Source organism: Larus michahellis, chromosome 8, assembly GCF_964199755.1.
Source record: "Larus michahellis chromosome 8, bLarMic1.1, whole genome shotgun sequence".
Classification (NCBI taxonomy): domain Eukaryota; kingdom Metazoa; phylum Chordata; class Aves; order Charadriiformes; family Laridae; genus Larus; species Larus michahellis.
In genome coordinates, this window is record NC_133903.1 from 4,298,302 (window position 1) to 4,326,166 (window position 27,865).

Below are 27,865 nucleotides of genomic sequence, written 5' to 3' on the forward strand. Positions count from 1 at the left end.
AGCCGCTTGGTTAAGAAGAAAACCCTACCAGACTCCTATAAATGCAAACCCCTTTTTTGCTCCTGTGTCACAGCGCGGTGATTTCCCTGAGACAGAAAGCAGAATTAAAACCCACCCAGCTGGAGAAAGAAGCGAGGCTGCTCCCGAGCGCAGGTGCGTTGGGGGAAGTCGCTCAGACAGATACGGGGCACGTTGTACGTCACTTACATGGCTTCAAATCACTTTGGACAAAACGCCACAACAGTGTTTAAAACCTGCTTGCTGGCTGAGGGAACGGGAAAGGGAAAAGGGTTGCAGGGAGCTGGGCAGGAATTTGAGGGAGCACTGCCCTCTTTTTTTGTATTTTATCTAAGTGTTTGTGTTACGCAGGTCCCGAAGCCTCCTGCTCGCTTGCTAACCATGCGCACTTTACATCAGTGGAAGCCCTATCGCCCTTAACCCCATCAGATGGGCACCGTGCTCAGGAGAAATGCTGGACTGGCCTAACATGGAGCCAGCAGTCTCTTTTCCTTCGAGTAATTGCTTTCCTTCACTCTTCTCCTCCTCCTTCCCTGGGTCAGGGCTGTGCGCATTAGGCGAGCTTTCCTTGTGAGCATCGATGTGTTGTCTGGCTGCTGGGTAAACGCATCAAGCGGCTCACGCCCAGCGCGCAGCTCACATCACTCCTTTCTGCCGAAGCTGCTTTTCAATTACGCTTTGGTCTGGGGGTAGAACAGATTTCCTGCAGCGTCGAAGCCGGGCAGCTTCTTTGCTGAATTGGGGCTTGATAAATGTGTGTTCACTCTCATGCATCAGAATAGCAAGCAAGGGCCGTACAAAATGCTATAGAAATGCAGCATTTCACTTACAGAAATTAAGTGGTTTTAAGCAGACGCCAGTCAGCAGATATATGCAGAAATGTACCCTTTTATCACTGTTTTTGCAAGATTTGTGTTTGCCCAATGCGGTGGTATCTGGGTGACCATAACAACCCATTACATTCATTTGCCCACAACTGATAACGCAGGACAGATTCCTGCCCTATATGTCTGTATTGAGACAGTCAGCGATGACTCGCTGCCAAACAAATATTTGACAAAGGACAGTCGGGTTTTGCACCGCGCTCTGAGTAACGCCGACTCTGCCCCAGCTCCTTTCTGCTCTCGCTCCCCCGTTCCCAGCTGCTTTGTGTGGATGTTTCGTTTCTCCTCCTGGATCACATTGCTCAATGGCACAGAGGCAGCGGAGCAGGGCAGCATCTCGAAATGGCTCAGGGTGCCTCCCCAAAGTGCCAGGAGGGATTATTTCTGTACGTGCCCAGGCAGCCATGCTTGGACAGGGTCTCAGCGTCACACCATGCTAGTGCCCAAGTATGGTCCCAGCTGGAGCGACCCCACAGCTGGCCAGTTTGGATGGCTGGGGATGGCCAAGGTGCCATTCCTGTTTCCAAGCGTTGCACCGGTGCCTGGGCACATCGCAGGGGTGGCACAAGCACCGTGTTGTCCCCCTCCCCGGACCCAGCTCCCACCCTCTGGCTCCCCACAGCTCGTGGTTCCTGGCTGGCGGCTCCCGGCCATCTGAATATTTTGATAGGCAACTTGTAGAGTCAGGAAGTTTGGCCACACCTGCAGACACATCCATCCAAAAAAACCCTGCCGAGGAAAACAAACCACTTTAAAGTCAATCCAGCCATACGGGATGAGATTAATTTAATTCAAACATTTTGGAGTGCATTTACATCAGGCGTTTACACTGGGGCAGCCGGCTTGACTTTAAGCAGGATTAGTTGGCTGGAGGAGCGCAAAGCGCTGCCTTGTCTGAAGGGCCCTTGGTGCGATGCTGTCGCCGGGTGGATTAGAGCCGAGCAGAGGCCTCTGTTCCTTACAGCGCAAGGAGCTTAGGGAACGGATGCCGCAGGCAGACAGGCTGGTGAGACGTCATGCTAAGCACACCCCATCAGGCAGCTTGGAGGAATCCTGTTTCTGTACATTGCTTGATCACATTTTGCATGAAGCCAGGATTTATCTCAGCAGCGGCGCTGGCTTAAGCAGCAAATTCCACCCAGAAGAAATTTCCAGGCGGAAAGAAGATGACTTGTTAGAAAAAGAATCTCACCGATTGGTGCGGCGGGAGTGTCTCGGTGGCTGCAGCGTGACCGTGACACACATGGACGTGCCCGTCGGCATCCCCAGCTCCGCAGCCCTGGAGCAGCGAGGCCGCACCGAGTCCGCCCCAGGCGCTCGGGAAGCCTCTGAGCAGCAAAAGGATCTTCCAGCCGGCCTCACGTGCCAGCCCCGGGGTTATTCCCTGGCTGGAGCTGCAGAAATCCGTAGCCTGTATCCAGTGTGGGAGAGGTAATGGGACCCAGCCCTGGCAGCGACACGCCTCTTGGCCCCACATCAGACAGGTCCACGGGGCTGCCTGCGACTCCTGTATTTAGAACCACTGCCTCGCTCCTGCCCATGCCGGGTCTGGCTCCTGCCTTGCCGGCAACGCGTTTTCCCATGCAGCCGTGGAAACCTTCACTGACAACGTCTGGTAACAGCCTCACACGATTTCTGATCCTTTGGGGGCCCTTCTGGTCAAATGACATGATTTGGAGTTCTAGAAAAGCCTTAGACATGAACTAAAATCTCTTTCTCTTTTTGTTTGGCAGGTCAAACGCTGCGCTCACATGAGGTCTCACCTTGCCTGCTCCCACACATGTGCCTGCCAGCTCGGGTGCCTTTTTAAGCACACGTAACAGCACTCTCATCCCGGTGTGAACGGGCAAAAGGCATGAGGTAGCTCTCCCGTCAGGCAGTGTGCGACTCCAGCTCTCACCTACCAGCTGCCCACATTTTGCATTCTGGCCACAAGCGTTTGTTTGCTGATGCTGAGCGATTTGGGGCAGGAGAGGAGCTCAGGCAGACGAGTGCGAGCAGAGCAGCTCCCCACCGGTTATGCCACTGCTGTGTGCCGTGACCCCACTTATTTGTTCCTCGCCGTTTGAGAGCACCATTTCATCTATAATTTAATTCCAGGCCTCCAGAGTAGCCACTTCTTGTGTCCACGTCCGTCCTCCCCACGTCCCCTCCAGGGATGCCTTTCCTCCCTCTCCTGCCCTGGGCTCTGCAACCTTTTGCTTTGCCCGGCTCAGCTGAGTCTTGCTGGAGAGCAAATGCTGCTGCGTAGAAAGTGGTATCGGCGTTTTGTTAGATGGTGCTTTTCTTTCTTCCTCTCGGTTGGTATTGAACTGCAGTGGCAAAGAGCACTCATTCTGAAGATGATGTCTCGGGTGAGATGTCTAACTCAGGTCCCGACTGCTCAGCAGTCATTAAACATCTCAGGGAAGGTGTTCCAGGAACTTGGATGTTAACCTTGTGGTCCTGGACTGATTCCAGCTCGTTTAATTACAGCCTTCATAGCTGAAATTTGCTCTGCACTTTTGACCAGTTATGGGATATTTTTTTTCCCCGTCTCCTCTAAGCCGCTGAGCAGCCTCGCTGCGAGCTGCCGCATTCCCCACGTGAGCCGAAGCAATAAGCAATTACGGCTGCTCCCGCTCCCAAGATTCTCAAGTTCGTTGTATTTTCTGGTTACTTAACAATTTGGGATTCTGCAAAGTATCACCGGCTCACCAATACAGTAAAGTTTTACCTGTTTAATCTGGATAATCTAACCAGTACAGGAGTATACATGACGCACATACATGCCGTTGTTGGAAAGTACGTGAACTTTATTATTCATGTAAGTAACATATAATATAAAAAACTCTTGTGAAAAAAATATAAAAAGTAATTTGAAGTAAGAAATAACGTAATGCAAACTAAAGAACCTACACACACTCCCTTATAATGAAAAACTGGATGAGTATAAAACCACTGTATGAGTATATACACATATATATGAGCGTGTATGTGTGCATGTGTATATATATATATACACACTCTATGGTTATAAAAGTGTATTAAGGTGTTTTTTAAACTCACACCTTGTGTGCCTGGGATGAATTTCCCCCCTTCGGCAAGCCTTTGCGAGCCGTGCAGGGTTATTAAAGTCGCGTTTCGGTACCACGTCCCCCGGCGTGAGCGGGTTTGAGGACAGGGGAGCCCCGGACCGGGAGGCGGGCGATGCCCTGGGGGCTGGATGTGCCCCTGCTCCACAGAAAGCCCCGGTTTCGGTGTGCGGGCGCCTCTCCAGCGATGGGGGGAGGTTCTTTCTGAGGTGATTCAACTCACGGACCCGGCAGAAGGTGGTTTGTCCGCCCGGTGAGGGGCGAGGTGGCCGCCGCCCCCTCAGAGAGGGCCGTTCCCTCAGCACCTGCCCTGGGAAGGGCCCGGGGCCTGGCCCGCCCGGACCTGCAGGCGGCGCCGCGCCCCCGCCGAGCCCATCCACCGCGGCGGGGCGGCCAGGCCCGCCGCCGCCGCTGCTGCCGAGGGAGGCCGGGGAAGGCGGTGGCGGCGGGCTCGGCTCCCGCTCCGCCCCGCATCCCCTCCCACCCCCGCCCCGCCGGCTCCGCCCCGGAGGCCGGCACGCTGGCTCGCTCCCTGCCTGGGAACATGGCCGAAGTCGGGGAGGACAGCAGCGGGGCGCGGGCTCTGCTGGCGCTGCGTTCGGCGCCCTGCAGCCCCGCCGCCGCGCCCCCTCCCGGGCCGCCGCCCCCGGCCGCGCCGCCCGCCGCCGCCGGCCCGGTGCTGGCGCGGCTGCAGGGCCGCGAGTTCGAGTTCCTCATGCGGCAGCCGGCCGTCACCATAGGCCGCAACTCCTCGCAGGGCTCGGTGGACGTCAACATGGGGCACTCCAGCTTCATCTCCCGGCGGCACCTGCAGCTCAGCTTCCAGGAGCCGCACTTCTACTTGCGCTGCCTCGGCAAGAACGGCGTCTTCGTGGACGGCGCCTTCCAGCGCCGCGGCGGCCCGGCCCTACAGCTCCCGCCGCAGTGAGTGCCGCCGCCGAGGCGGGCCGGGGGCGCGGGGGCGGCGGCCCCGCGGGGCTGGGCCCGCTCCGCAGGGAGAGGGAGAGCCCGCGGCCTGCGGGGAGGGAGCCGGGGAAGGGCCTGAGGGGACGGAAAGGGACCCCTCCGCCCCGGGGAGGGGACGTGGGGCTGGGTGGAGAGGGGCCAAGGAGGAGGAGGGGGACGGTGAGGGGTCCCTCGGTCCCATCGAGGAGACGGGAGAAGGGCCTGAGGTGATGGTGAGGGGCTGCCTGTGAGGAAGGGGAGGCTGAGGGACACACATACCCCCCCCCAGTTCACAGAGGGCCTGAGGTGATGGTGAGGGGCCACCTCTGATGAAGGGGATGGTGAGGGACCCTCTTGCCCACAGAGGGCCTGAGGGGACAGTGAGGGACTGTCTCTGAAGAAGGTGGTCTTGAGGCCCTCCCCAGACCACAGAGAGCCTGAGGGGACAGTGAGGGTCTCCTCGCTTGAAGTTGGTCACAGTGGGCGAGGGACCCTCTGTGCAATGACAGAGTGACACCCCCCACCCAGTGGAGGTCCCGAGATGGCACTGAGACATGTCCACCTGGTGACCAAGCAGCAGGTCCGCCCCAATGTCAACAAAGGATGTCCTCACCTTCCCAGTCTTGCTGCCATCCACGACTGAGAAAGGGGATCATGTTTGTCAGGGCTGGGGCTGCTCCCCCCTGAGAGAACCACGTCTGGGGAGAAAGTGTGAGCCCCTCGCCCCAGGGCGCTCCTCTAGCGGGCTGTCCCTATGGCCATTGTCCTCCACGCCTGCCTGCCAACAGGCTCCTGTTCAACTGGTGATGGTTAAGAAGTTTCCAAAAGATAAATGAGAGAAGGACTCTTGTCAGTGCTCTGAAACTTGCTACACCCAGGTCTTGTCTTCCCTGGAAAAGATCTAGTGGAAAAAGTTGGAAAACCACTTTGGCAGGGTGCTTATTTTAGGGTTGGCAAGTTGGGTGTTGTTCCTGGTGTCTCTCTGGGGCAACAGGAATAAAGGGGGAGTCGGACCAGGACCCCCGGAGAGCAGGCGCCCAAGGTGTCTTTCCTTCGTTGAGGAAGGGGAGAGAGCAGCAGGAGGGTTTTCTGTGCTAGCAGGGAGGTGGTCACCTATGCCGTGTTTTAGATGAACTCTCTTGCAGAAAGAAGAACAAGGTTGATCTATTTCTTCCTCTGAAAACATTGTTTATGGTTGCTGAGCACTGTCCAACGACTGCAGCGCTTCACCCCGGGGGCGGCAGCGTGGTAGTGGTGGGTGATGTAATTCCTGCGTGCATCTCTTCAGGTCGTACTAAACAGACTGTGCCTAATGCCACCTCTGAGTGAAAACATGCCATAAAGGCAGGAGATTGGGGTTTTTTTATGATGTTCCACTAGGCTTTTTGTTGTTTGTATAAAACATCTGTTTTCATCTGGCAGTTGTTGGCTTTGGTACCAGTTACCTCCAGCACCAGGGTCCTGGAGTTATCCCTCTCTCGCCAGCCTGTTGCTCAGGGGAGGTTTTTTAATTACTCATTTCCTCTGCAGGCTGCTTCATTTTGTACTTAGTAATTTAGTTATAACTCCCTAGCTGCTTGCTCTCTGAGGCGTTTTGGTTTGTAACGTGTTTCGTTTTCTAAAAGAGATGTCCTTTAGTGTCTATTTAATTAATCTTGCTTTGTAAAACAAGACCACCCGAAGCCCAGGGCACTTCTGTTGTCGCTCCCTCTGGCTCTGGGTTTATCTGTGTGAGCTCTCTCCTCCCTGTCATTCTGATTCTTCAGTTGGTTAATCATAAGCATTGTGCTTGAAAACTCTCTCAAGCAGCGACTTTGTTGCTTATTTCTCTCCCCTTCCATTCTCTCGTGACTCCTGGAGTGGGACTGGCAATTTTCCTTCTTCATCGCTTTAAAGGGAGGAGTTTAATGTACGGTTGTGAACTCTGCACAATAAGGCATCCTCTTTGCTTGGCTGCTGTGTGAGCTACATAAATAAACTTGATGCTCCTCCCTTTCTGACTTCCAGAGTAGGAAAATGTTTTGCATCAATCTAAAGGAATTTGCCCCCTTGCTTCTAACAGGTAAACAACTCCTTGCCTTCTGCTGGCCAGTCAAGGGTTTTTAACCCAGATCGGGAAAAAAAAAATCCTGTTGGAGCTTGTTACACACAGTCTCGATGGACAGCTGTTCTCCTGTCCACTGTTATCTCCACTCTTGAAAAATCAGACAGTTCCCCCCCAGTCACCCCCCTCCACACACACACACGTAGACAAATCTCCCCCCTCCCTCAGTAAATAAAACAAAGTGCTAGTTGGTGCCATTTCTTTTCTGTGGAGAAGCCTGTGTGCTTACTGCGAGCCAACTAATACCATCAAAAATAGAACAAAGTGAAGATAAGTCTTAGTACACAGACTTTATGGTACAAACTATACATTATTTTGATTTATATTATTTTATGGTAACACTACTGTCCTGTTTGATACGGCCACAGCTATTCCATGTACCAGCAGAATGTACAGCTTAGGTTAAATTCCAGGAATTAATGGCTGTTCTATTCAATGATTTAGATGGGAGGTCCTTGTGATGTGGGGAGCTCTTGCTGGTAATCTTCTAAGAACCAGTTGTTTGAATGGTTGTCCTCTTTCTTGGTTTGGTTTTTTTTTTTTCACCTGTAAAGGATAGCAGAAATATGCAGAGTCCTGTTTCTTTTGGACCCATGCAATCACTGCTGCTGTTATATTTCAGGCAAAAGAGGTGGTTGTGTATCATGAATGGAGATAGAGGGTCCCAGGAATAAAAGGTGTATTTCAGGTGCAATCCATACTATTTGTTTAAAAAAAATAGATTGTGGGCTCATAGATTCTGTTTCTGAGGTTTCTTCTCACCTCGCATTTTCTGTATAAAACTTCTCTGTTATAAGCCCTCTTCTAAGTTCAGAAGTAGTTTTTCCTAAAATTTATGGAAGACTTTGTCAGGAGGGGTGGGGAAGGGAGGACAGAGGAAGAGTTTCTGAGACCTTTCTCGGTGACTGGAGGTACCTCCTACCGCTGTTCAAAACTGTTCAAAGTCAAGGGCCTTCGAAAAGTTCCCTATCACTTCATCCATCGACATCACGCGTCTGTGTAATCTGCTGTAACCAGAATTTCACTGCTGGGCGGGAGTATCATATTTCACAGCTGTGTTGTTATGGAAGATTATATTTCACAGATGTGATGACATAACTGTGAAGTATAATTAAACAGTAATGACCAACAAGGAGGGCATTTCCTAGAGGTTAATGACAGTTAGAAACAAAGTGGGTGGAAGAGCGGAGGGCCCACGGTACAGCTGAAGACCCCTTAATCTATTTAATTAACATGAGTGCCACACTACAGCAGTCATTACAAACGTAAATCAAGATGAAATTATGGAAGTACTTACATCAAAAATAAGTGCTTTAAATCAAATTAAGGATTACTAGAAACTCATCTGTGCTAATGAAAGCTGGAAATCTGTGGATAAATACCTGGGTATTTTTCTATAAAAAAGGAGAGAAACTCAAGAGTATCAGTGGGGTACGTGCTAGATTTTTAGAACTATTGATACAAGCAAAAACGTAAAATACATCAGGACCCATAATCTGGAGTACTTTTTCCTGCGACAGTAATTTTTTCAAATTTACAGTGTAATCAGGTGTTTACAGTATCAGGTTAATGCTGAATTATTAACTTTTTCTTTGTTATCTTCAAAATTGACTGCATTTTAAAAAGAAGTGACAATAATAAGTTAGAGACTTGCAGTAAGTATAACAAGCATTTACTTTATTCCGCTAACCCCTCCAGCCCCCCCTAGAACTGAAGGAACCAAAAGAGTTCAAAGTTAAGCTCGCTAGCCCAAATTTTAAGCAGCTGTGGGTCGGGTTTTCAAATGCTCCTAAGTACAAAAGTTCTGTTGACTAAAAACTGCAAACGTTGATTGAGCGTAGCCTGATAATAGCACTTGAGCTTTCTGAACTGGGAGCTCAATAGATTGGAAAATGGTGCTTGTCTGTGAATATTTCATGGGATATTTGCTTATTGCCTCTGTGACCATTTTGTACTTTTGCAGTAGTGCTATTAATGGAGCCTGAAGCTTGTGTTTTTTGGTGTAAATGGATACTTTTAGTATGAGATTTCTAAGCATAAAAATAAGTCTTTAAACCTGTAGTTCTTCTAGCATTTAGGAAATGGAAGAAATAAATGGTGGAGGGTTTTAGTTTGAGCATAAGATACAAGGCAAGTAAATATATGGATGTATGAAATTAAATTAAAACATGGAGTTAAAATAAAAAAAAGTACGTATACAAGCCCCATTATAAATTTAAAACTCACTGTGCGTGTGAAGTTTTATTAAGAGCATGCTGCTTTATTTATAATGGGATTTTCCTAGGTACTTAATAAACTTGACAAAAATAAATAGTCCAATACGCTGAGCACATATCAAGGTGCTGATCCCACAAAATTTTATGCATGCATTAATCTTTCTGTATTGTGAGTACACAAGTTCACTTCAGTGTCTCCGCAATTGGGGTTTAGTAACCAAGCAGAAAATTAAGAGCCGGATACAACAGTCTTCTCATTTTCCCCTTCTAAAGGAGATTGTACAGCCTGTTAGCGGGTATGAGGCACTAATTAAAGTAAAAACAATTGACATAATCGAGAAAAACAGAGATATACGCAACGTATCGCAGTGTTTTGATGACCTCAGTAACCACTCGGCCTCAATTCTTGTGGTTAGAACGATGCCATCATGGTGTGTATGAGCGCGGGTGCCCTTACATCTCGGAGGGAACTGCAAGCCGTACGTACGCATACGAAGGAAATGCTTTGACCACATAACCACGACTACAGAGCTAGCTGTTTCTGAAATGCTGCATATGTATGTTGACTCTGATAACTCCTCAGGTAGTTTTGCTTCTTAAAATATTCCGTAATGTGCATTTGCAACCATTTTTTTGTTCTTTGTCTGAAATGCGTCGTTTGCTTTGCCACAACTTGTGGATGGTGGTTTCACTCTCACTAGAAACTCTTTAAAGACTTGCCGTCTTAGTGCTTCGTCTTATGTTTTTCATGCTCTTATTTGATTTCAAAGACTGTCTTTGAGAACAGGTTTTTTTGTTGCACAGCGAGATGGTGATAAAGGATTACTTGATTTTAATTACAGAATTTATGTCAAGTAATAATTTTTGGCTAGGCAGCTCAATTTGTCATGGGTTATATTAAATGTTTAAGGAAAGTTTCTCTCATTATGTGAAACTACTGCTCGATTCGTTGATTCAAAAATAGCTGTGCCGTAAATCAGGTTGTGAATATGAAGTAACGCCATGCAAAACTCAGCGTGTGTTCTCTTATGTATTCTTTTAAACCAAGCTTGGTTCAGTTTAGCTGATGTGTTGATTATGAAAAGATTAATCTAACCAGAACATGCCACACTTGTCTTGTACATTCCTGTGCAGAATTTTAAGCTATAAAGGCTTACATGTAGGTTCGAGTCGTGCTGGTGTAACTTCTTTGTGTTAACAAACTCCCAATCCTGACACGTATGCTTAGCTGGCTGTGGAATTCTTCCAGTTGGTAGTGTTGTGTTTTTATATAAATCTAGGGGATCAATGAGTGTGAGAGTTTTTGCTTTTACAGAAACAGGAATAAAAATGATGAAATCTGTAGTAATTCATATCTTAGTTATTTTGGTGGCAGCTGTGTGAGCATCCTCACTGCAGAGCGTCTCTTTTGACTTCTGGTAACAAATCAAAATAATGCTTTTTGCTTTTTTTTTTTTTTCCCCTGCAGAAAATGGGACACGCAGTCTTGCACCGAATAACTGAAAGCATAAATGACAACCAGATTAATGTGATTGTTTTCTTTGTAAGCAAGCTCTTAGTAACCGTGCTCCGATAGCCATTTAGCGTCAGAGCTGTTCTGTGGGATGCCAAATTCTCTTGCTCGGTGTTGCAGTTTCCTGGAGGAGGAGATGTGGCAACAGGATGTTGGTAAAGAACAGGAAACTACTTGAATTTGCTACTTATGCCATGCAAATAAAGTCTTATTACGGGCCTATGTATAGTAATTAGTGACTGCTATTGACAGAAGTTTTTGCAGGAATTGCAGAGTGTGGAGCTTGGGGAGCGTGTTGTTCAGCTGTGTGCTTTGGGGGTGGCACTCGCTACTGTGGGGTAACAAAAGGGCTGTAACTGGTTAGGTGCTAGTTAAACCACTGAGATTTGACAGCTGGTTTTCTCATTCGGGGTGGATCTCTACTAGCACTCGGCTCCGTATCAGTTCTTGTGGCTTGTGCTCATCCACGTTCAGCTCCTCCTAGCTCTACTAAGTGTGTGAGCAGGCAGCGGCTGGGTGTTCTGCAGCCGGAGCCAAGGGGCACCGTCACCAGAAATGCTCAACAGAGCAAGCTCCACCGTACTGCTGGTTAGACGTGGATGAGCCAGCTTTCCCTTCCCAAGCCAAGTGGAAATGTGGTTTAAAAAAGAAAAATCATGTGCTTTTGAGCTGGCGATGTTAATGAAAAGGGAGAGGAATTATCTCGTTTGCTTTTAGTACGGATTCTTTCCTCTCCTTTTTCTTAATAGCAGTCCAGAGCACAGAAGCCTCCCTCGCACGTAGCCATACCTAACGGCAGCTTTGTTTTCGTTTCTTTGATTCCGTCCCCACACATCTGTAAGTTTTCTGAGGAATCCCTAAGGTTGCAGACTCATGGCTGGGATACTGACTTCAGGATTACTACTTTAAAACAACAACAAACAAAAAAAAAAGTGTGAAAGCTAAATATGCTGTGGAGCTTAGTCCACAGTGTATTGGGTGGTTAAGGTCTTTCTTGTCTTACAGTTGTGTACGTCTAGGGCAGGCAGTGAATGCAGCAAGAAGACTGCTGAGCTTGTGCAGTGCTTTCTGGCTGGTAAACTTAGGTAGCTTTTAAACGTTGATTTATGTATCTGAAGTGGCTGGTGGGCCCTGATGTAGCAGACTGCAAGATCGACACCAAGAAACGCGGGGAGCCAGAGGCTTTGCAGTGATGTTTGGAACAAATCTGTAAGATGAAAAAGCTGAAGCAGTTTTTTGTCTCCTGAATGTGGGCTATGAAAAGACATCTTAATGTACTTCTAGACTTGGTTAATCGACTAATTGTGAGTACAAATTATTGTGTGGTCTTAATGCATTCACTTCAGTCAATAATTCAGTATTAATCACTGAATAGTTTTTTCAGGTGTTTAGAAGTCTCCCTATTTCAGTTGACTGCAGACTCCTTATAAAAGCAGATTGATGAGATGCTTATAGTGCAGATGAATCTCTCACTTAGGTAAATGGGAGTGAAAATTTCTATCCAACAGTATATTCTTTGTTTTCATAATAGAGATAGAATTTTACTAATGTCTATTCACTCTTGTCCACAAATGGTTTTTCCTGGTAATTCACATCTTCGGTTTCTTCAGAACAGCTCAATAAAATGCATGTGTGCATTCCTTCTGCATGGCACTTAATTTTTATGAAATACATATTTTATTGGATGGTAAAACATTAAAGGATCTTAATGGCCTAATTAATACTCTGTATCCACTTCTGTCTTGTGTGTTTTGCTCTTCGTTATCCTACTGCTCCTTTTTTCATGTCCTCGTGCATTTTTTATCATCAAAATTTCAAGCAGTCTTGAGAGAGCACTCCATTAGAAGCTTGTTCTTTGAATATTCAGCAACTCTCAGTAAGATTTGATTGATAGTCCCTTCCCTCCCTACCCAATCTATTTTTCGTGATTTAAAAGCAAGTTTAATTTCTTGGGTTGTCGTTTGTTATGTATGCGCAATTTACTTTGGTTTTCCTCCCTCCTTTAAATGTACCAGATATGTAATTTTCATGTTGTTTGAGGACATCTTGACAGTTTGGGAGAAATAATGTAGAAATTAATTGGGAGCTCTGCCTTAGCTGAGGGAGCAAAGATGGACAGTCTTTGTCTGGTTCTGTTAATGTATACTGTGTGATTAGGATAGGAGGATAAGTGGAAGAAAACTTTAAGCACATTGTTACCACTTATTTTCCTGTTTCAAGAATCCTCTAGCATAAGAGACTATTTTCATGTACAAGTGCAAACCACTCCATGTTCTAGAACAGAACGAGGAGACAAAAAAGCTTGCAGGGGTGATCTAAGCGCTGTGGAAAAGGCCGTCCCTCCCTTTCTCTCTGAAATATCACATTAGAGCTGTACCCCTTTTTTCTGCTTTGTGCTACTTTAAAGAGAACCTTGGGAAGTGTTCCCACACAAACTGTTTTAATCTTCTGTCTCCCTTAAGGCCACATACGGAAGCCACCAACATTTTGACTAAGCAGGACTGGACTCCCTGCAGAGCCAGTTTGTGCACTTGCTAAAGGAATTGCTCTTGAGCAACTTAAGGCCTTTCCTCTCTCGAGGGCATAAGAACTATGGACTCTTAAACACTCAAAAAACTGATTGTGTGGGAGGAGGAAAGGACTAGACACAGAAAGCAAATTTTGTTTCCACCTGATGGGTAGACCAAAAATGTCTTTGCTTTTCATATTCAGTTTGAGGTGTAGCCCAAACTGGTAAGGGTTGACTCTTGGTGTGGGAGATGTGCCAACTGCTATTTATTTATTGATCTTTTTCTTTTTTTAATTGTTTCATGGCCTGTGTAACGTGGTGTACCTTGGGTTGGCTGCCTGCCCGGGGTGCGTAAAGGGGTGTTGACTGTCAACAAGCCTGGCAATTGGGTGGCTTTGCCTCCTTCTCTCTTGTCCATTCAGCTGTATAATTACAATCTCTCTTCTTCTACCATGTCTCCCTCAGACACTGTCTAATGAGACAAGCCGTAATGAAACTGTTTTAGCACTGCAAAAACCTGCAAAGGAAGTCAAAGGCTGGCACGTGCTTTGCTGCTAATGCCTTCTTTTTTAATGGACTACTAAGGCAAACACTGAAGTTTTCTTCAGGCATAGGAATTCTTAGGAGAAAATTCCTAGTGTGTAGTGGTTCAATAAAAGTGTTGCTAGCATTTTTTGTATTTTGTGTAAACACGGCATATGCAAACCGGCTGTTAGAAATGAGTGCAATCAAGTAGTTTAGACTTGCACATGATCTGTTTACAATTGACTGTCCCAGATCAGCGCTTCGCTGCAAACAGAGCCACAGAATAAACTTGGGAAACAAAACTGTTTCGATGGACGGCGATTCCGAATCTGAGGCCTGTTGGTGACAAGTGGTGCATCCTCTTCTCCAAGTGGTTCATAGTTTCTTCTCTGTTTCTTCCTGCTTTGTGCTCCACCAGATAGTATTGCAAGTATGAGAATTTTTATTAAAAAAAACAAAACTGTGGCAGAGAAGGACTAGAATCCTGTTCCCCAAAAAGCTGATATTGTAAACTATGAAGTTTGTATGAAGCTTCCAGCTAAGATACATCTGTTAAAGTGTTTCCCTAATTTTGTATACTATACTGAAGCAAAGGAAAGAGAGCATTAGAATATGCCAGTAATATGACAAGTTAACTCTCTAAAATTTCCTGATTTAAAAATAATGGAACCGCTGTGGCAGCAGCTTACATGTGTGCTGTCGTTTTGCAAGAGTCATTGTCACTTTAGTTGGTTAAACTCCTTTCAAGGAAGAAACCCCTCAGCACAGTCATATATGCTGGCAGGATTTAAAATACCGTAATAATCCTGGGATTGTTTTACATTGTTTGCAATCTTAGCTGTGTCCTGCTAGGTGGCCTTTCACAGGCCAGTCCAGTACATCAGCTCCTTCTCCTGAGTCAGAATAAAATTATTTTCTTTTCTTCTTCTTTAGTAGGAAGGAAGGTTATGCCTGGCATTCTCTTCTAACCCTTATTTTCAGTGTCAGTATTTTGGAGGCTGCAGGTGGGTGTCACTTTGTAGACATTTGTGTGAGAGATGCTCTGTGTTGCCCCAAACATTTATTTGGCTCTGAGTCTAAAAGATGTCAGCTTTTAAAACATTTAAATTACCCTCAGAGCCACTTTTAAAACAGTAATCCTGGCTTCCTCTACTGGGTATTGAATGGATTGTGAAATGTCTTCAGAGGGAGTGGAACGGACTTGAGCGAACATTTTGCAAAGTCTGACTCCATATGGATCGTTTTTTATAATGTACATAAATAGTACATTAGCTCTTTCAAATCACTTTCTAAATGAACTGAACCAGCCTCAAAGGAAAATACATCATAGTCATGCTCTGCCTGTTAGAGCCCTCTTAGAGAGTCTGATTGAATTTAAAGGTTAGTAACATCCCACACGCAAGCTTTTTCTGGCATGTGCATGTGGGAATTAGGATCTCTTCCTGAGCTTTACAGAGGTTATTTTGTTTTGCACAGCCTTTGCTAATGTGTTTATAGGTAGTTCTTTATATTTGAAAGGAAAAGTCTTCTAGATGGCTGGTGAGACCTTTCAAGGAGATGGGCTGGCTCTTCGAAAGCAAACCCTGCAATGATGAATGGCCCATTAGAAGAAAGTTGATGGCATTGCAAATGAGATTTACATGAGAATTAAACTGCTGTAGTGTATCCAACAAAGATGCTGAAACAAGTGCCTCTCTCTGATGGTTATTAGGAGATTTTGTGAACTGATCTTTTCAAACAGCTAGTTTCTCCTCCTTCTCCAGGGTATAAAAATTTCCCAAAGATCTGGATACTTGCGGTAATAAAGGAAGAGTCTGCCCAAGAACATGGGAGGTAGGATGAAAATAGGGGTAGAATCGAAGTTGCCTGTGGCAGCCGTGGCCAGATTTCTGTGGTGAAAGGGGCAGGATCTGCGGCAAGCTGGAAATTCCCCAGCAGTTGAGCAAAGTTTTAAAATGCTTGGTGTTGAGTTAGGTATGGAAATGAATAACCAGCGCTACTTGTAGAGGCCAACTGTGGCACTGCAGTTAGTTCCGTGCTGTCACTGCGTATTTAATTCTCAGTGTACTGCTTAATTTCTTATTCAAAACAGAAGTCTTTGTAGAAGCTGTTACAGGGAAGTTCCCCAGAGTGTGGGTGCAGGTGGGGCTTTTCTTGGCACCGAGGTAGGTGTTAATTGTGGTTTATGATTGAGGGAGGAACGTACTTAGTTGAGCGTTTCTGCCAAGATGAGCAAAGGAGGAAAACAGTTAATATTGACCTTTTTCATTTTAACCAAGATCAGTGTGAGCAGCAGAGGCTTGGAAAGCCTCTCGGAAGGGCTCTCGAATTTCGCAGAAGCAGGGAAGGAGTGAGAGGTGCTGGTGGTAGCCATACCCTGCTGAGTCACTTCTTGTGGTCTCTGCTGTGGTAGAATGGAAGCCAGACTTAGGCTCTTATCTTAAACTTTGTCTTGGAGGGAGGAAAAACTGAGCACGTCATGAATGGGGGCTCGGCAGCCTTTTCTGGTGGAGAAACACCGCGGGCAAACGTGTGTGTTACAGAGCTAGTATTCGTCATTTCTGTGACATCTCTGGAAAACGAATGGAATGTCAGACTGACCACTGACTGCCTGGTGCTGCCAGAACAGCCGTGGTCCAGGGGTCCTGAAGCAGCCAGTTTGGCAGTGCTCGCCTAGGACTGGGGAAAGTGGGGTGTGAGAGATCCTACAGGAAGGTGAGATGCATCCTACTTCTGAGCCCTTGGCAAGGGCTGAGCAAAACTTACGCCATTTCAGTCTAACAGTGAAGGGTTTGCCACCGCCTCATGAAGGAAGGGTGTAGGACAAGGGTGGCCAAGGCAGAACACAGAAATAAGTATCATCCTGCTTTGTTTCATACAAGTCTCCTTTCATTGTGCGCTTCAGTTAACTTAGTGGGACAGCAAGTTAGCATGGGGGTGGATGGAATAACCTTGTTTGTCACTGTGGTGTGTACTGTATTTCTTTAATAGCATAAAACCTTGGCTGCTGTCAGGCATACACTTGAAGGATATTTATCTCCGCAGAGTGCTTTTTTTCTTTTAAGCTTCTGTTCCACTCCATAGTTCTGCCAATTTGATCTGTACTTTAGCTTTGTTTAACGGGTATTATCTGGTAGGGCTGGGATTTTGTTTTGATTTGGCTTTTCTCCCTTTGAAACATCGCGCTGGGATCTAAAATGGAGCTGCTTTAAAACCAAAGAATAGGATGGTATGTATTTTTTTTGCCAATGTTGTCAGAGTGGCAACCATATAAAATGAATTTCTGTGTCCTCTGAATATGCCCCAAACTTCCCTGAGTGCCGTGCTGATGAAGAGTCCTCCAGGGCTTTGTGGCAGTGCTGGCATAAGACGTATTTTCACTCTCTGTCAAAGCAGGAGTGACAAGTATGATCTTGATTCTTCTAAGATGGACACTGGCTTAACAGGACTGAAATCCCCGCTATCAGGCAGCCCATTTTACAAAGGTCCGCAGAGGCCAATAATGACTAGAAGGTGTTCAGAACCTCTTACTAGGTTTGTAAGAGCGCCTTATTCTGTCGCCCAGTCTAAACAGCCATCCAGCCCCACGATGAATGTGGTTAAAATCCCACAAGAAGTTCTGTAGGTCCTAAATATACATTTACCACCTAAGCAAGGTGGGCTGTGCTTGTGGAGAGAGACAGTTGGTCCTGCCCCTGTGTTCAGTTTTGTGGCACCAGCATGTGAGGTAAGCAGGAGGAGAGGAGGTAATTTTAGCTTGATTAGCAACACAGAAGGGAATCAAGATGACTGCAGTCATCTTTTGGCAGTGGGATGAGATCAACGAGGGTTTTATTTTCATGCATCTAAGTGGGTGTTCTAAGCAATTTATTTTTTCCCTTTTTTGTTTTTTTGTTTTTTTGGTTTTTTTTAAGAGAACCAAGAATGTTAATGCATTTGGTCCTTGAAATCCTTCTGTGGTCACAATTCTGGATACTTTAATGTTGTTCGTGGTGGTTGTTTTAAATGAGCACTAGGTGCTTGTTTTCTGTTCCTGAGCAGTTCCTTGTTTCTTTGCTCTCTGTTACCTGGTTCAGCAGCAAGTGGCAAGTGACTCTCAGTACTGGACTCTCAGTTTTTCTCCTACGCACCTTTGTTTATATCCTGGAGCATGTTCAAAACTGTTTATGATTAAACATTGCTCAAACAGCCAGGTTAAGATTTATTGACATAAAGGAGGCTGGGAGGAGGGAGCGGCTGGCTGGTCATCTGTGTCTACTTCCAGCTGATAGTGATGTTATTGGAGTTGTACACGTGTCTGTGCAACGGCTGTGCTGTGCTAAAAGCACGGTCGTAAGGGACTGATACCCGTCAGCACAGTCTTTTTTTCCTTCCTACAGTACAGAAAAAGCTCAAGCAAGGAAGTGTATGTAGGTGATGCACTCTTTCCTCTTGAGCTTGGGGTTCTGAAACCATCCCGTGGCTCTTGAGCAGGGGACCGCTATTTTTCCCTCGGTGGGAGAGGCTTGCATGCCTCCGAGGAGAGAGATCAGGCTTGGAAAGGTGCTAATAGGGTTATGACCTACAGGGGTTTTAAGCAGGGATCCTTTTAAAAAAGACGCATACCCTTAAAAGACAATGCCGTTATATGGAAGGCGAGGAGGTTCAAAACAGAAGATTGGAAGGTGAGCACTCTTTAGGAAAACAAATTCAAATGAAAATACAGAAATATCAGAGTTAAAAAGTTTAAAAAAAAAAAAAAACGAAAAGATTTGAAGCTAAAACAATTTGTTTCGTGGCCCCTCTTAGCTACATACAAACCGGAGGTGTTAAATAGCTATTTAGCTTTTGAAGGAGGCTGTATGTAGCATGTTGGGTATTGCTTGTTTATTTAAAAATCACAGATATTGGTAATTTTCAGGCTTTAGGAAAAAAAAATAATTAAAATGCAGTGCTGACAATATACTAAAAAAAAAAAATTAACAGATTGATCAGCCTAACAAGGAGAGGGATTTTGGGAGTTATAAGACTTGATGATAAAAGTGAGATACACACACACAAATGTTGCACATAATTTACGTTTTCTGTGAAGAGCAAATATTTATTTGCTGGTGAAGAAATGATTAAGATAGGATCTAGAATCCTAATCAGGCTAGAATACCTGATTAGAGCAGCAGTGGTACACAGGCTGTTGTGTGTTATATACAGCCTCTTAACTATCGTTATTTTTATGTATACAACCACACACACACCAAAATAACATAACAGGCTTGCCATGTGTTACAGATGATATCAGGCGTCTGCAGTGCTGATAGCGAAACTTTCTGGTGCTGGCAGCCAACCTCGTTTAAATAAAAGCATCGTCGGCTCCTTGTGCCAGCCCACTTCTTCGGTGGCAAACTTTCATATCAAGTTTTTAATGTCAGGCCACTCATTCTGACACTCAGAACACCTCCTGATTCCCAAGCTTCAAAATAAATAGCAGCTTTATGGTTAATCTTAGATTTTTAAGGACCGCTTACTAAATGTTCTCCGCAGGTAGCGAGCTGTTGACGTCCCTGGGAACGCAACTGCAAAGTTTTTCTCCGTTGTCGTTACACTGAGAGGCATGATAAATGATTTTAATTGACTGGCAGAGTAGCGTTGGGTTAAGACGCGGCTTACCATACAACACACAGAAGAAAGTTCACTGTATCTTAACAGTTTGCTCAGAGACATGAAGTTGTTTATACTAAGGACTACACAAGGGAACAGAGCAGCTTCTGTAATGCTGTGGTAGAATTCACCCTCGGGAGACTTTAATTAAAAAAAAAACATCAGACAACGAAAACCCTCAACCAGTATTGATTAAAAGACAGATCACTGATGCTGTGGATTAATTTCTATTGATGTAAAATCGCATCTGATTTTTTGTGGGTGTAGGTAAGACCTTCAAGGCTCAGATGTTGGGCGCGTTGGCAGGCTGGAGTTAGATCTTGCGATGCTTCGGGCTGGCTGGACTCGGTGTAATCTGCCCTCCTGCTGCTGAACTGCAGCTTGCTTGTTTTTAAAGGAATAGGAGCACTTAGGAGGGGAAGAGGACTTTGTCTTCTGATAGCGAGCCCTGTGCCCAGCACTTCTGCTTTGGAGTGAATGGCATATTTTGAAGCTGACTCCAATGTTTTGAAATGTGAAACTAACTGAGGTACAATTATAGCACCACCTTTTTGTTTCTCAGTGCCTGGTGGATGGGCACCAAGTAACTACCATCTTGTCTTAGCGTACATATTTAACAAGGTGGTTCTTAGCGTACATATTTAACAAGGTGGTCTTTGTGGTGGGCTTTAACAGAGTCTCTGACCCAAGGCCCAAAAATCTGCCTTAATGGTATTTGTTATAAAAGCTGGTTACTGATATTCTTTTGATTATACCAAGGCTTGGTTTCTGAGATCATCTGACATATTTATAATCCATCTGGAAATAATTGTCAGGATTTTTCTGGATTAATTTTAATGTAAGTGTTTATAGTTGGGATTTTCTTTTAAATCGATAAATGAATTCATCCCTAGTCAGGTGCAGATTGACTGGTGTTCCACTGAGTTGGTAAATACGTAATGATAACGATGGTACTTCAAGAATATCCTGCAGCTTTTTTTGCAGGCGTTGAAGTGACTGAAGAGAGTCTACTAGCTGGCTTCCAGTGGTTTTTGCTGGAAAAGTTCCAGAAAGATCGTTTTTGAAACCGCACATTCCTGGCTCTTTGCTCTCTGATAGCTTTCTGTAGGAGACTGGAGCAGCTTCTGGTAGGTGTTTTGGCATCAGGCTGAGCAGGATTACTGTAAGACCCATCCTGCAAAGCTGGGGATAGTAGAATCTGGAAAAGACCCATCCATAATGTGAACTTCCCAGGCAGGGTGGTGACTCCAGAGGAAACCTCCTGCCGTTCCTGCTGGCTCTCCATTAGCTGATGGAAACACCCTTCTCAGCAGTTTCGGTGATGTTCTTTCCTGCTCCTCTACGAGATGCTATTTTGATACTCCGTGAACTTATTCCCTGACCTTGCTGTGGTATTTCATTACTGAAAAAATGTCGACTACACTATCTTAGGTGGTGTGTTCTCCTTTCCTGCACTGTGCTTTACTCCTCAAAGGGGAGGATCTGGAGGGGAAGCTGTGCAAGATGTCTCAAATAATTTTCAAAGAGTAAAATCAAAACGCTATTAAAGAGATGTAAGGAATGTAAAAATAAAAATACAGCTCTTGATTCTTCACTACTAATTCTTCAGCGTGAAACAGCCTCGAATGTTCTCACTTGCATGAAAAATTAACTGCCACCGTTTGCATCGGCTGTGTTGCTGGATTTATCGGTTTGCTCTGTGACAGCAATTAAAAGGCTCGCTAGATGAGAAATTGTACGGAAGATGTTTAGAATAAAATGATGAAGTTTTACAGCATGGTATTGTAGTGTAAACTCTCCTGAAGGTTTTGCTTTCAATACCTAGTTGTTGGAGCCTAAAAAAAAAAAAAAACCCGAAAAAAACCAGCGCTCACCTTCTCCTGTGCACTTTTTAAAAATATATTTATGAACCAAAGCAGCATTTTGATGTTCTTTGGGTTGTGCTTCTGGTATCTCTCTTCCTTTTTAGCCTTCCTGATCAGCCTGGGAGTGTTGACGCTCTTCCCCCTCCACCACCTGCTTGGCTCAGTTTCCCTCCCTGCCTTTTCCCGGGACGGGCAGTGGCCAAGGTGGGATGTCTGCGGAGACCGGAGGGACTGAAGAAACAAAAATAACTTTTGTGTATGTGTGTGTGTGCATGGTGCTGGCAGGGAGAGGAATCCCAGAGTTTGCCCAAACTTTCCTGTGAATATTGCTGGCTTCAAAGGAGTTTGCTAAAATACTTATTTGAAAATCTGCCGGTGTGTGGAAGTGTTTCTCAATGTGTTTGAACCTTGATGAAATGGCATAAAGGGAAGCCCTGTGCAACCGAGCTCAATAGAAACATTCATTACAGCTAATTTACTTGGTGCTTTTAAGAGACATAGCTATTCATAAGTTGTGGTTTTGCCTGATGCTGCTGGTAGTATTTGTTTTAAATAGATATACTTGCCTGCACACGCTCTTTGCCCATCTGAAATCTTGTCTGGCTGTGTTGGAAACCTTGTTTTAAACATGGTAATATGCAGTGTTAGGCAAATCCCAGTGTAACCTGTGGTGCCTTCTCATTAAGGGAAAAAAATCCCTGACCATGTGTATGGTTCCAGCTGAACAGCGGCAAAGAGCATAAGGAAAAGGTCTTGTCTGTGACAAAGAGAAATCGCAATTTTAATTTTTTCTGAAGTGTTGCCCTTGTTCAGCCATTTTACTGCACTTGCTTTTCTCAAGGACAATCAGTGAATAAACTCTGGAAGCACAAAGGTAATAAAAAGCACTTATTTTGCAGCATATCCCATCTTAGATGACCACAAACCCACTCCTGCTCCTGCAGACGTGACCTGCCGGTTGCTGTGGGAAAATTGCCATGGGTATGGGGCCGCAGGAAGCACTTGTTGTAATGCAGAAAACATTTTTGGTCTTTGTTTGGTCATCTTGCATACAGCCAAGTGACTTTAGGTATGAAATAATTGAGCTGAATCAAAGAAAATCGTGACTTTTCTGTTTCAGGAAGTTTTGAAAATTTCCAGCCTCAGAGCGTCGGCGTGGTGGCTGATGTGACTTACCTGATAAAGGCCAGAGCTTTTCTCAAAATGAATGAATTGCATTTCATTTTCTGAAAGGAGAAGTTTGCATCATGTGATGCTTAAATCTGAGTCTGTGGTTACATGCTCTTTTTTTTCTTTATGATCTGTCATAAATCTGCAATATTTCTGCTGGTACCTCCTCCTTTCCTTCCTCCCCGTGATACTTGTCCCCTCCGCCGCCTCTGTGTTGGTGCTTGTGTTGCCATGGAGGGCAAGATCAGGGAACTGATCTGCCTGATAACTTACTCCAACAGAAAAAGAAATTAATTATTATTTCAGCTACCTGGTTTGACTTGCTGTGCAGTAGGTCGGACTGTTGGCAGGAGGGTGACATTGAGAGGAAACAGCTAGGGGTAAGGAATGGTGGGGGGGGGTAAGGGAAGTGCCTCTTAAGCAGAGAAACAGATTTAGGTTGTGTTAAAATAAATCTGCATAAGATTGAGTGGTATAGTTGATATCTCTTTGGGGAAAAGGTTATTTTTAAGGCAGAAGAAACCAGCGGGCCATCCACGTGAGCTGGAGAATTTTACCCGCTTGTCCAGCTACTTATCCCAGCAAGTCCAGGTTGACCATGGAAAGAGGAGGATTTCCAGCTAACTGGGATGCATTTCAGGGGAAAGACAAAAAATCATTCCAGTAATCTGGAATTATAGGCTAATTGATACTAATTCCACTGGATCAGGTATGAGGAATTCTAGTGTGCATTTGCCTTTGCTAAAGCCAGGTTTATGCTCGCTCTAGTTCAGGAAGGATACCTACGCAGCCGTGAATGCCAGGGACCCCAGAGCACTCGAGTTGAGCTGCTTCTGCATCTGGCGTAACAGCGCAATGGAAATAGTTGCTGGTGCTTGTTCTGGAAAATGTTCCCAACAGAAGAAAAAAGTAGAAGTAAGACCACCCTCTCGCGAATTCGACTACTTATTTCAAACCTGTGCTCGCTCGCATATGCGCACAGACAGTTATAGTTCAGTCCCAGCTGATACATGTGCTTCTTTGTATATCTGTAATGTTAAGCATGACGGTATATCTTAAATTGTGTTACAAAGCATGCAGGGCAAGTGATTTGTGAGCTCAGGGTAACTGTGAGGTTAGAAACCAGTCCTCCTGATCTAAACCCATGTTGGGACTTCCAGAATAATTGTGACCAAACGTTGCAGTGGGTTGCTCTGTCTGTTCAGCAGTGACAGCGATCTCTATACTCCTTTATTTACTGATAAACTCAATACTTTCTAAATCTAGTTTTTATCCAGTTATGTTAAAAACGCTAATGCTGACTTTTATAGCTTTTCCTTGAATTAAACGATAGTGGCTAATACCAGAGGTGTTTTTGCAGGGAACTCTGCAGTTTATTTCCTTGTCCTTGCTGTCTGACAATGTGCTTGTCTCCAGATTGAGTTGATTCATTCCAGGAAGAACAATTGTGGTTTTTGAGCGTCACCATTTACTTGCAGACCCTTTGCTTATCTGTTCTTGAATGCAACAAATGATTTTACCATCACGTTACAGCCATTTCTCTGATGTGTGTTTGATAAAGGACTATATGGGTAGGCCTTCAATAGGATTTCTGTGTTAAATAGAACAATTGAAAAGGAACTAGCAAATGCTGAAAACTAATTACTTTAAGACCGGTAACTTCCAAAACGAACCAAGCACTCTTAAAAACATGGCAGTTATGCTGCCTGTGTCTCTTAGTCTAAAGAGATGTGCAAAGCAAAGAATTATAATGACTCTCAAATTACCATGGTGATAGGTGCATGCTTGTTTTGTAATGTGTATTTAGACTTAAGAGAATAACGTGTATTTGTCTTATTTCCTCCAGAACTCTTTCTGCAGTCTCGGCACAATTAACTTTTTCATTTGGAATGCAGATAGCACTAGCCAAGTGGATGATATAACTGGTTTCTTATTGGTATTGCTTACAAACTGTTATTTAGGGGAAAAAAATTCTAGGGTAGGGAGTGGAACAGGAAATGTTAGATGATTTTATTATTATTATTTTATTATAAAGGAGGGGTGAATTGTACCTAATCTCCTGTGACAGCTCAGACAGCTTTCAGAGCTGCTTGTACGGTTTTATGACATTCATTCAAACTAATATTCATTTCAGTTCCCTTGTGTTTGAAAGGTGGTTTTGCTACTCATGTTTTTGCCTACCTTGCTGCTTCAGACAGCCGTACTTCCAGAAAATAATAATTTTTCAGGAAGGTAAGGGTCCAGTTTATTTTTGTGAAGATGGAGAGAATTGATTTGGTTGTTTTAGTTACTGAAATGGGGGGATATTCTTCTAAATATTTTGCAGTTGAAGTGTTTCGTTTCGCGCTGGGCAGTGCAGTGAGCCTTGCTGTAGAAAAGCTGAAGGTTGGAAGAGCGTTGCCGTCCCCCAGCATCACAAAGCAACAAATCTTGGTCAATAAATGTTCCCAGCTCAGCTGTTTTCCAGTGGCCACGGCAATTATCAGAGCCTTGTTTTTGAAGAAATGGGAATCTGAGGTAGTTGTTCTTGTCTCACTTTGCTTATCTCTCCCTGGGCAGACCTTCAGGGCTTAGATATAGTTAAGTGAAGCAAACTCTTATCTTTTTCTAACCAAATTTATTTTGATATTGGGTGCACTGGTGCCTAAACTTTCCCAGTGAGTCTTTTATGTTGTCAACACCACCTCCTTTCAGGCTGCTTCAAAGTATTATGGGAATAGGGAGTGGAGTTATGACTTAATGGGAACTTGATTTTCATAGGTAGAGGCATGTGGTTCTTAGCTGATTACAGAAGATGAAGAAAATTAGCTACAGGAGGTAATTGGGGCGCTTTTCTGTAACGGCTGCCACAGTACAGTACCTGCCCACTGATCGTGGCCTGGAATTTTAGTATTTATCCTACACATTGACTGAAAGAGTGAAAAGTACCCACCTTGCCCTCTGGTAAAATCATGTCAAGTACCTTGAAATAACTGGTAATGGTAATAGCCTGACAAAGATGACTGACGGCAAATTCTCACTTGAGCTGAGAAACCCAACATGGTTTTGGAACTTTGTGCATGGGAATAATACCGTTTTCTGCCGGGTGAATTATATGTAATTGACACAAAAAAGAAATTGATTTCAGAGAAGTTATAGGAGATAGAGGAACAGCTATTGCATGGGGCTTGTTTGGGATTTTTTTTTCCTCTTTTCTGTGTGCTTTTGTGGGCATCCTTGGTCAAACTTTAGCTAGTAATGACATAGTTCTGTTTTATCGCAACATGTGCTGCTGTAACTAGAGCCCTGCCTGTCCGTGTTTGCTGAATCCAAGGAATTTACTGGTTGTAGAGATAATCGCCTCATCCTTAAGAGCTGGGCTACTGTCCCCTCGCATCATGTGGCAGAGGGAAAGATTTAGATACTGAGAGTCACTGGTGTGGTAACACTACCTGCAAGTTTAAAAACAAACGGCGTTTGCAACAGAGGGAGACAATCCTGCTTAACTTAGTGACTGTGTTACTGTTCTGATCCAAATGATGAAAAGTGTTATTTTTAACAAAGCATTTCATAAAATGTTCCTCACCCAACCTGTGTCTCGGAACTGTTGTAAAGCAGATGCTACTGGTGCATTTATACCTGCAACATTCAGGAATAACAGGATTTCATAAAGTATGGCAAGATAAAGTAGACAAAGATAGTACCAACTTGTTGATGACAACTCATGTATAACAGTCTTCCAACTTACTTTTCTGGTTATTCCCTTTTGCATAATAAACTGGAATGATGTTTATATATGGCATAACATATGATATTTTATGTTCTGTTTATATATATTGCATAATACATATAAATATCGTCCCAGGTTTTATATATACATTTTTGTATATTTATATATATATGTTTCACCTTGGCTTTTTCATGATTTGTCTTCTCCATTTTGTCGGTGTGCTTTTCCACAGTGTAAATGTAAAAACATAAATCCAGCACAGTTTCCTGTCTCCTTTTACAATCTTTAATTAGCTTTTTCTTGCTGTTACGCAGCAGATCTTAGCAGGAGTCAGTTGGTGTTGAACGGCACTCAGGGTGCTCGAAGAAAGAAATCGGTGGCTGTAATGGCTTCTGTTGAAGCTGGTACTGTGTTTTGGCAAATGCATCTCCGTTTCCTTTGCATCCGTGAGTAAAAGGTGCTTTGAGGAGTGGGAGAGTATGTCTGCTTTTTATAGTCACACAGGGTATGGAGTCGTTTGGTTGGGTTTTTTACCTAACCGTCTTTCCTGAAGTCTGCTTTGAGGGTGACTGTTCATGTAAAGTCTAGTGTTCCCTAGCCATTTATTTGCAGACCTTACGTAGATGAAATGCTTGTGGTCACTGTCACTGGTTCACCACAGGGAAGGATGCCTAATAGCATGGGCGCTGTGTTGTCAGCGTGAGGAGCTCGTCCAGGAAACTTTTGGAAAACGTGTCTTATTTAAAACAAACCAACAAGCAAACAAAACTTCTAGCAACGTCTTTCATATCACTGTAACCATGTGTGGCATGTGCACTCCTCCTCCCCTTGGTCTTGGGTGTATATACAGCACGCATTCAGCGAGCGCTGTGGAGTCTGAGCTGGAGCATGCAGCAGGGAGCCAGCAATCCATTTTCTTTGACTTTCTCTTGCCTGTAATCTCATAAGGCAAGAATTGTTTCTATGCAGTTTATGGAGGTTGGGGGGCCTGTGCGTGTGTTTTCGGTTTGAACACAAGCTATAAAAAAACTTTCTATTCCCTCTGCCTTGCAAGGCATCCTAGAGAAATAGGAATCCTTTCCCACAAGGAATTGAGATGTATGCAACATGCTACAACTGGGTATGAGTACAATATATATGGGGTTTATGGCCAGGGATTGCAGGATGTACCTCTCTGTAGCAGGTTATCAGGTAAAACTCGGCGGTTCTTTCATTGAAGCAGGTTGCTTCCTGTCTGTAACAAGATCAAGAAATTCTGCAGACCATTAATTTACCCCTTGTAATCAGCTGGAAATTTCAGAGGTGCTTAAGAGTCGTCCCTTGGGCACCCTTGGAAATACCAGTTAACTTTATTATGCTTTTTATGTTGAGTCTAATCTGTGCTTTCAGATTGATCTTTCTCTCATGATGGAACTGTTAAGCAGTAGTAGTAATTGCTTTGCATCTTTGATAGGAATCATGCAACATGAATAAAACGCTATCACTCAGTTTAAATAACTTGAAATATATACAGGAATCTTAAGGAACGCATGCTCAGTACAGCTTGGGCTGTCTGTCTTCTGTAGAAGTGCAATTCTCACATGCTTAAATCCTGCACTCATGGGCCTCGCTCCTAAATAGGACTACCTGATATGATTTGAGTTTATCCTCTTTTGGTCGGAAGGAGGTTAATTATGGGAACAATTAGAGAAAGCTCATT

General features: G+C 44.6%; 1 protein-coding gene across 2 annotated transcripts in view; it reads left to right on the top strand.

The window, feature by feature from the left end:
- The first annotated feature begins 4,502 nt into the window (after positions 1-4,502).
- FOXK1 (forkhead box K1) overlaps positions 4,503-27,865 on the top strand; it is a 48,539-nt gene continuing 25,176 nt past the window's right edge. For both annotated transcript variants that reach the window (XM_074598886.1, XM_074598885.1), the window contains exon 1: positions 4,503-4,900. In XM_074598886.1, coding sequence (XP_074454987.1) covers positions 4,521-4,900 — 380 coding nt within the window. In that variant the 5' untranslated portion in view covers positions 4,503-4,520. The remainder of the gene's footprint in view (positions 4,901-27,865) is intronic.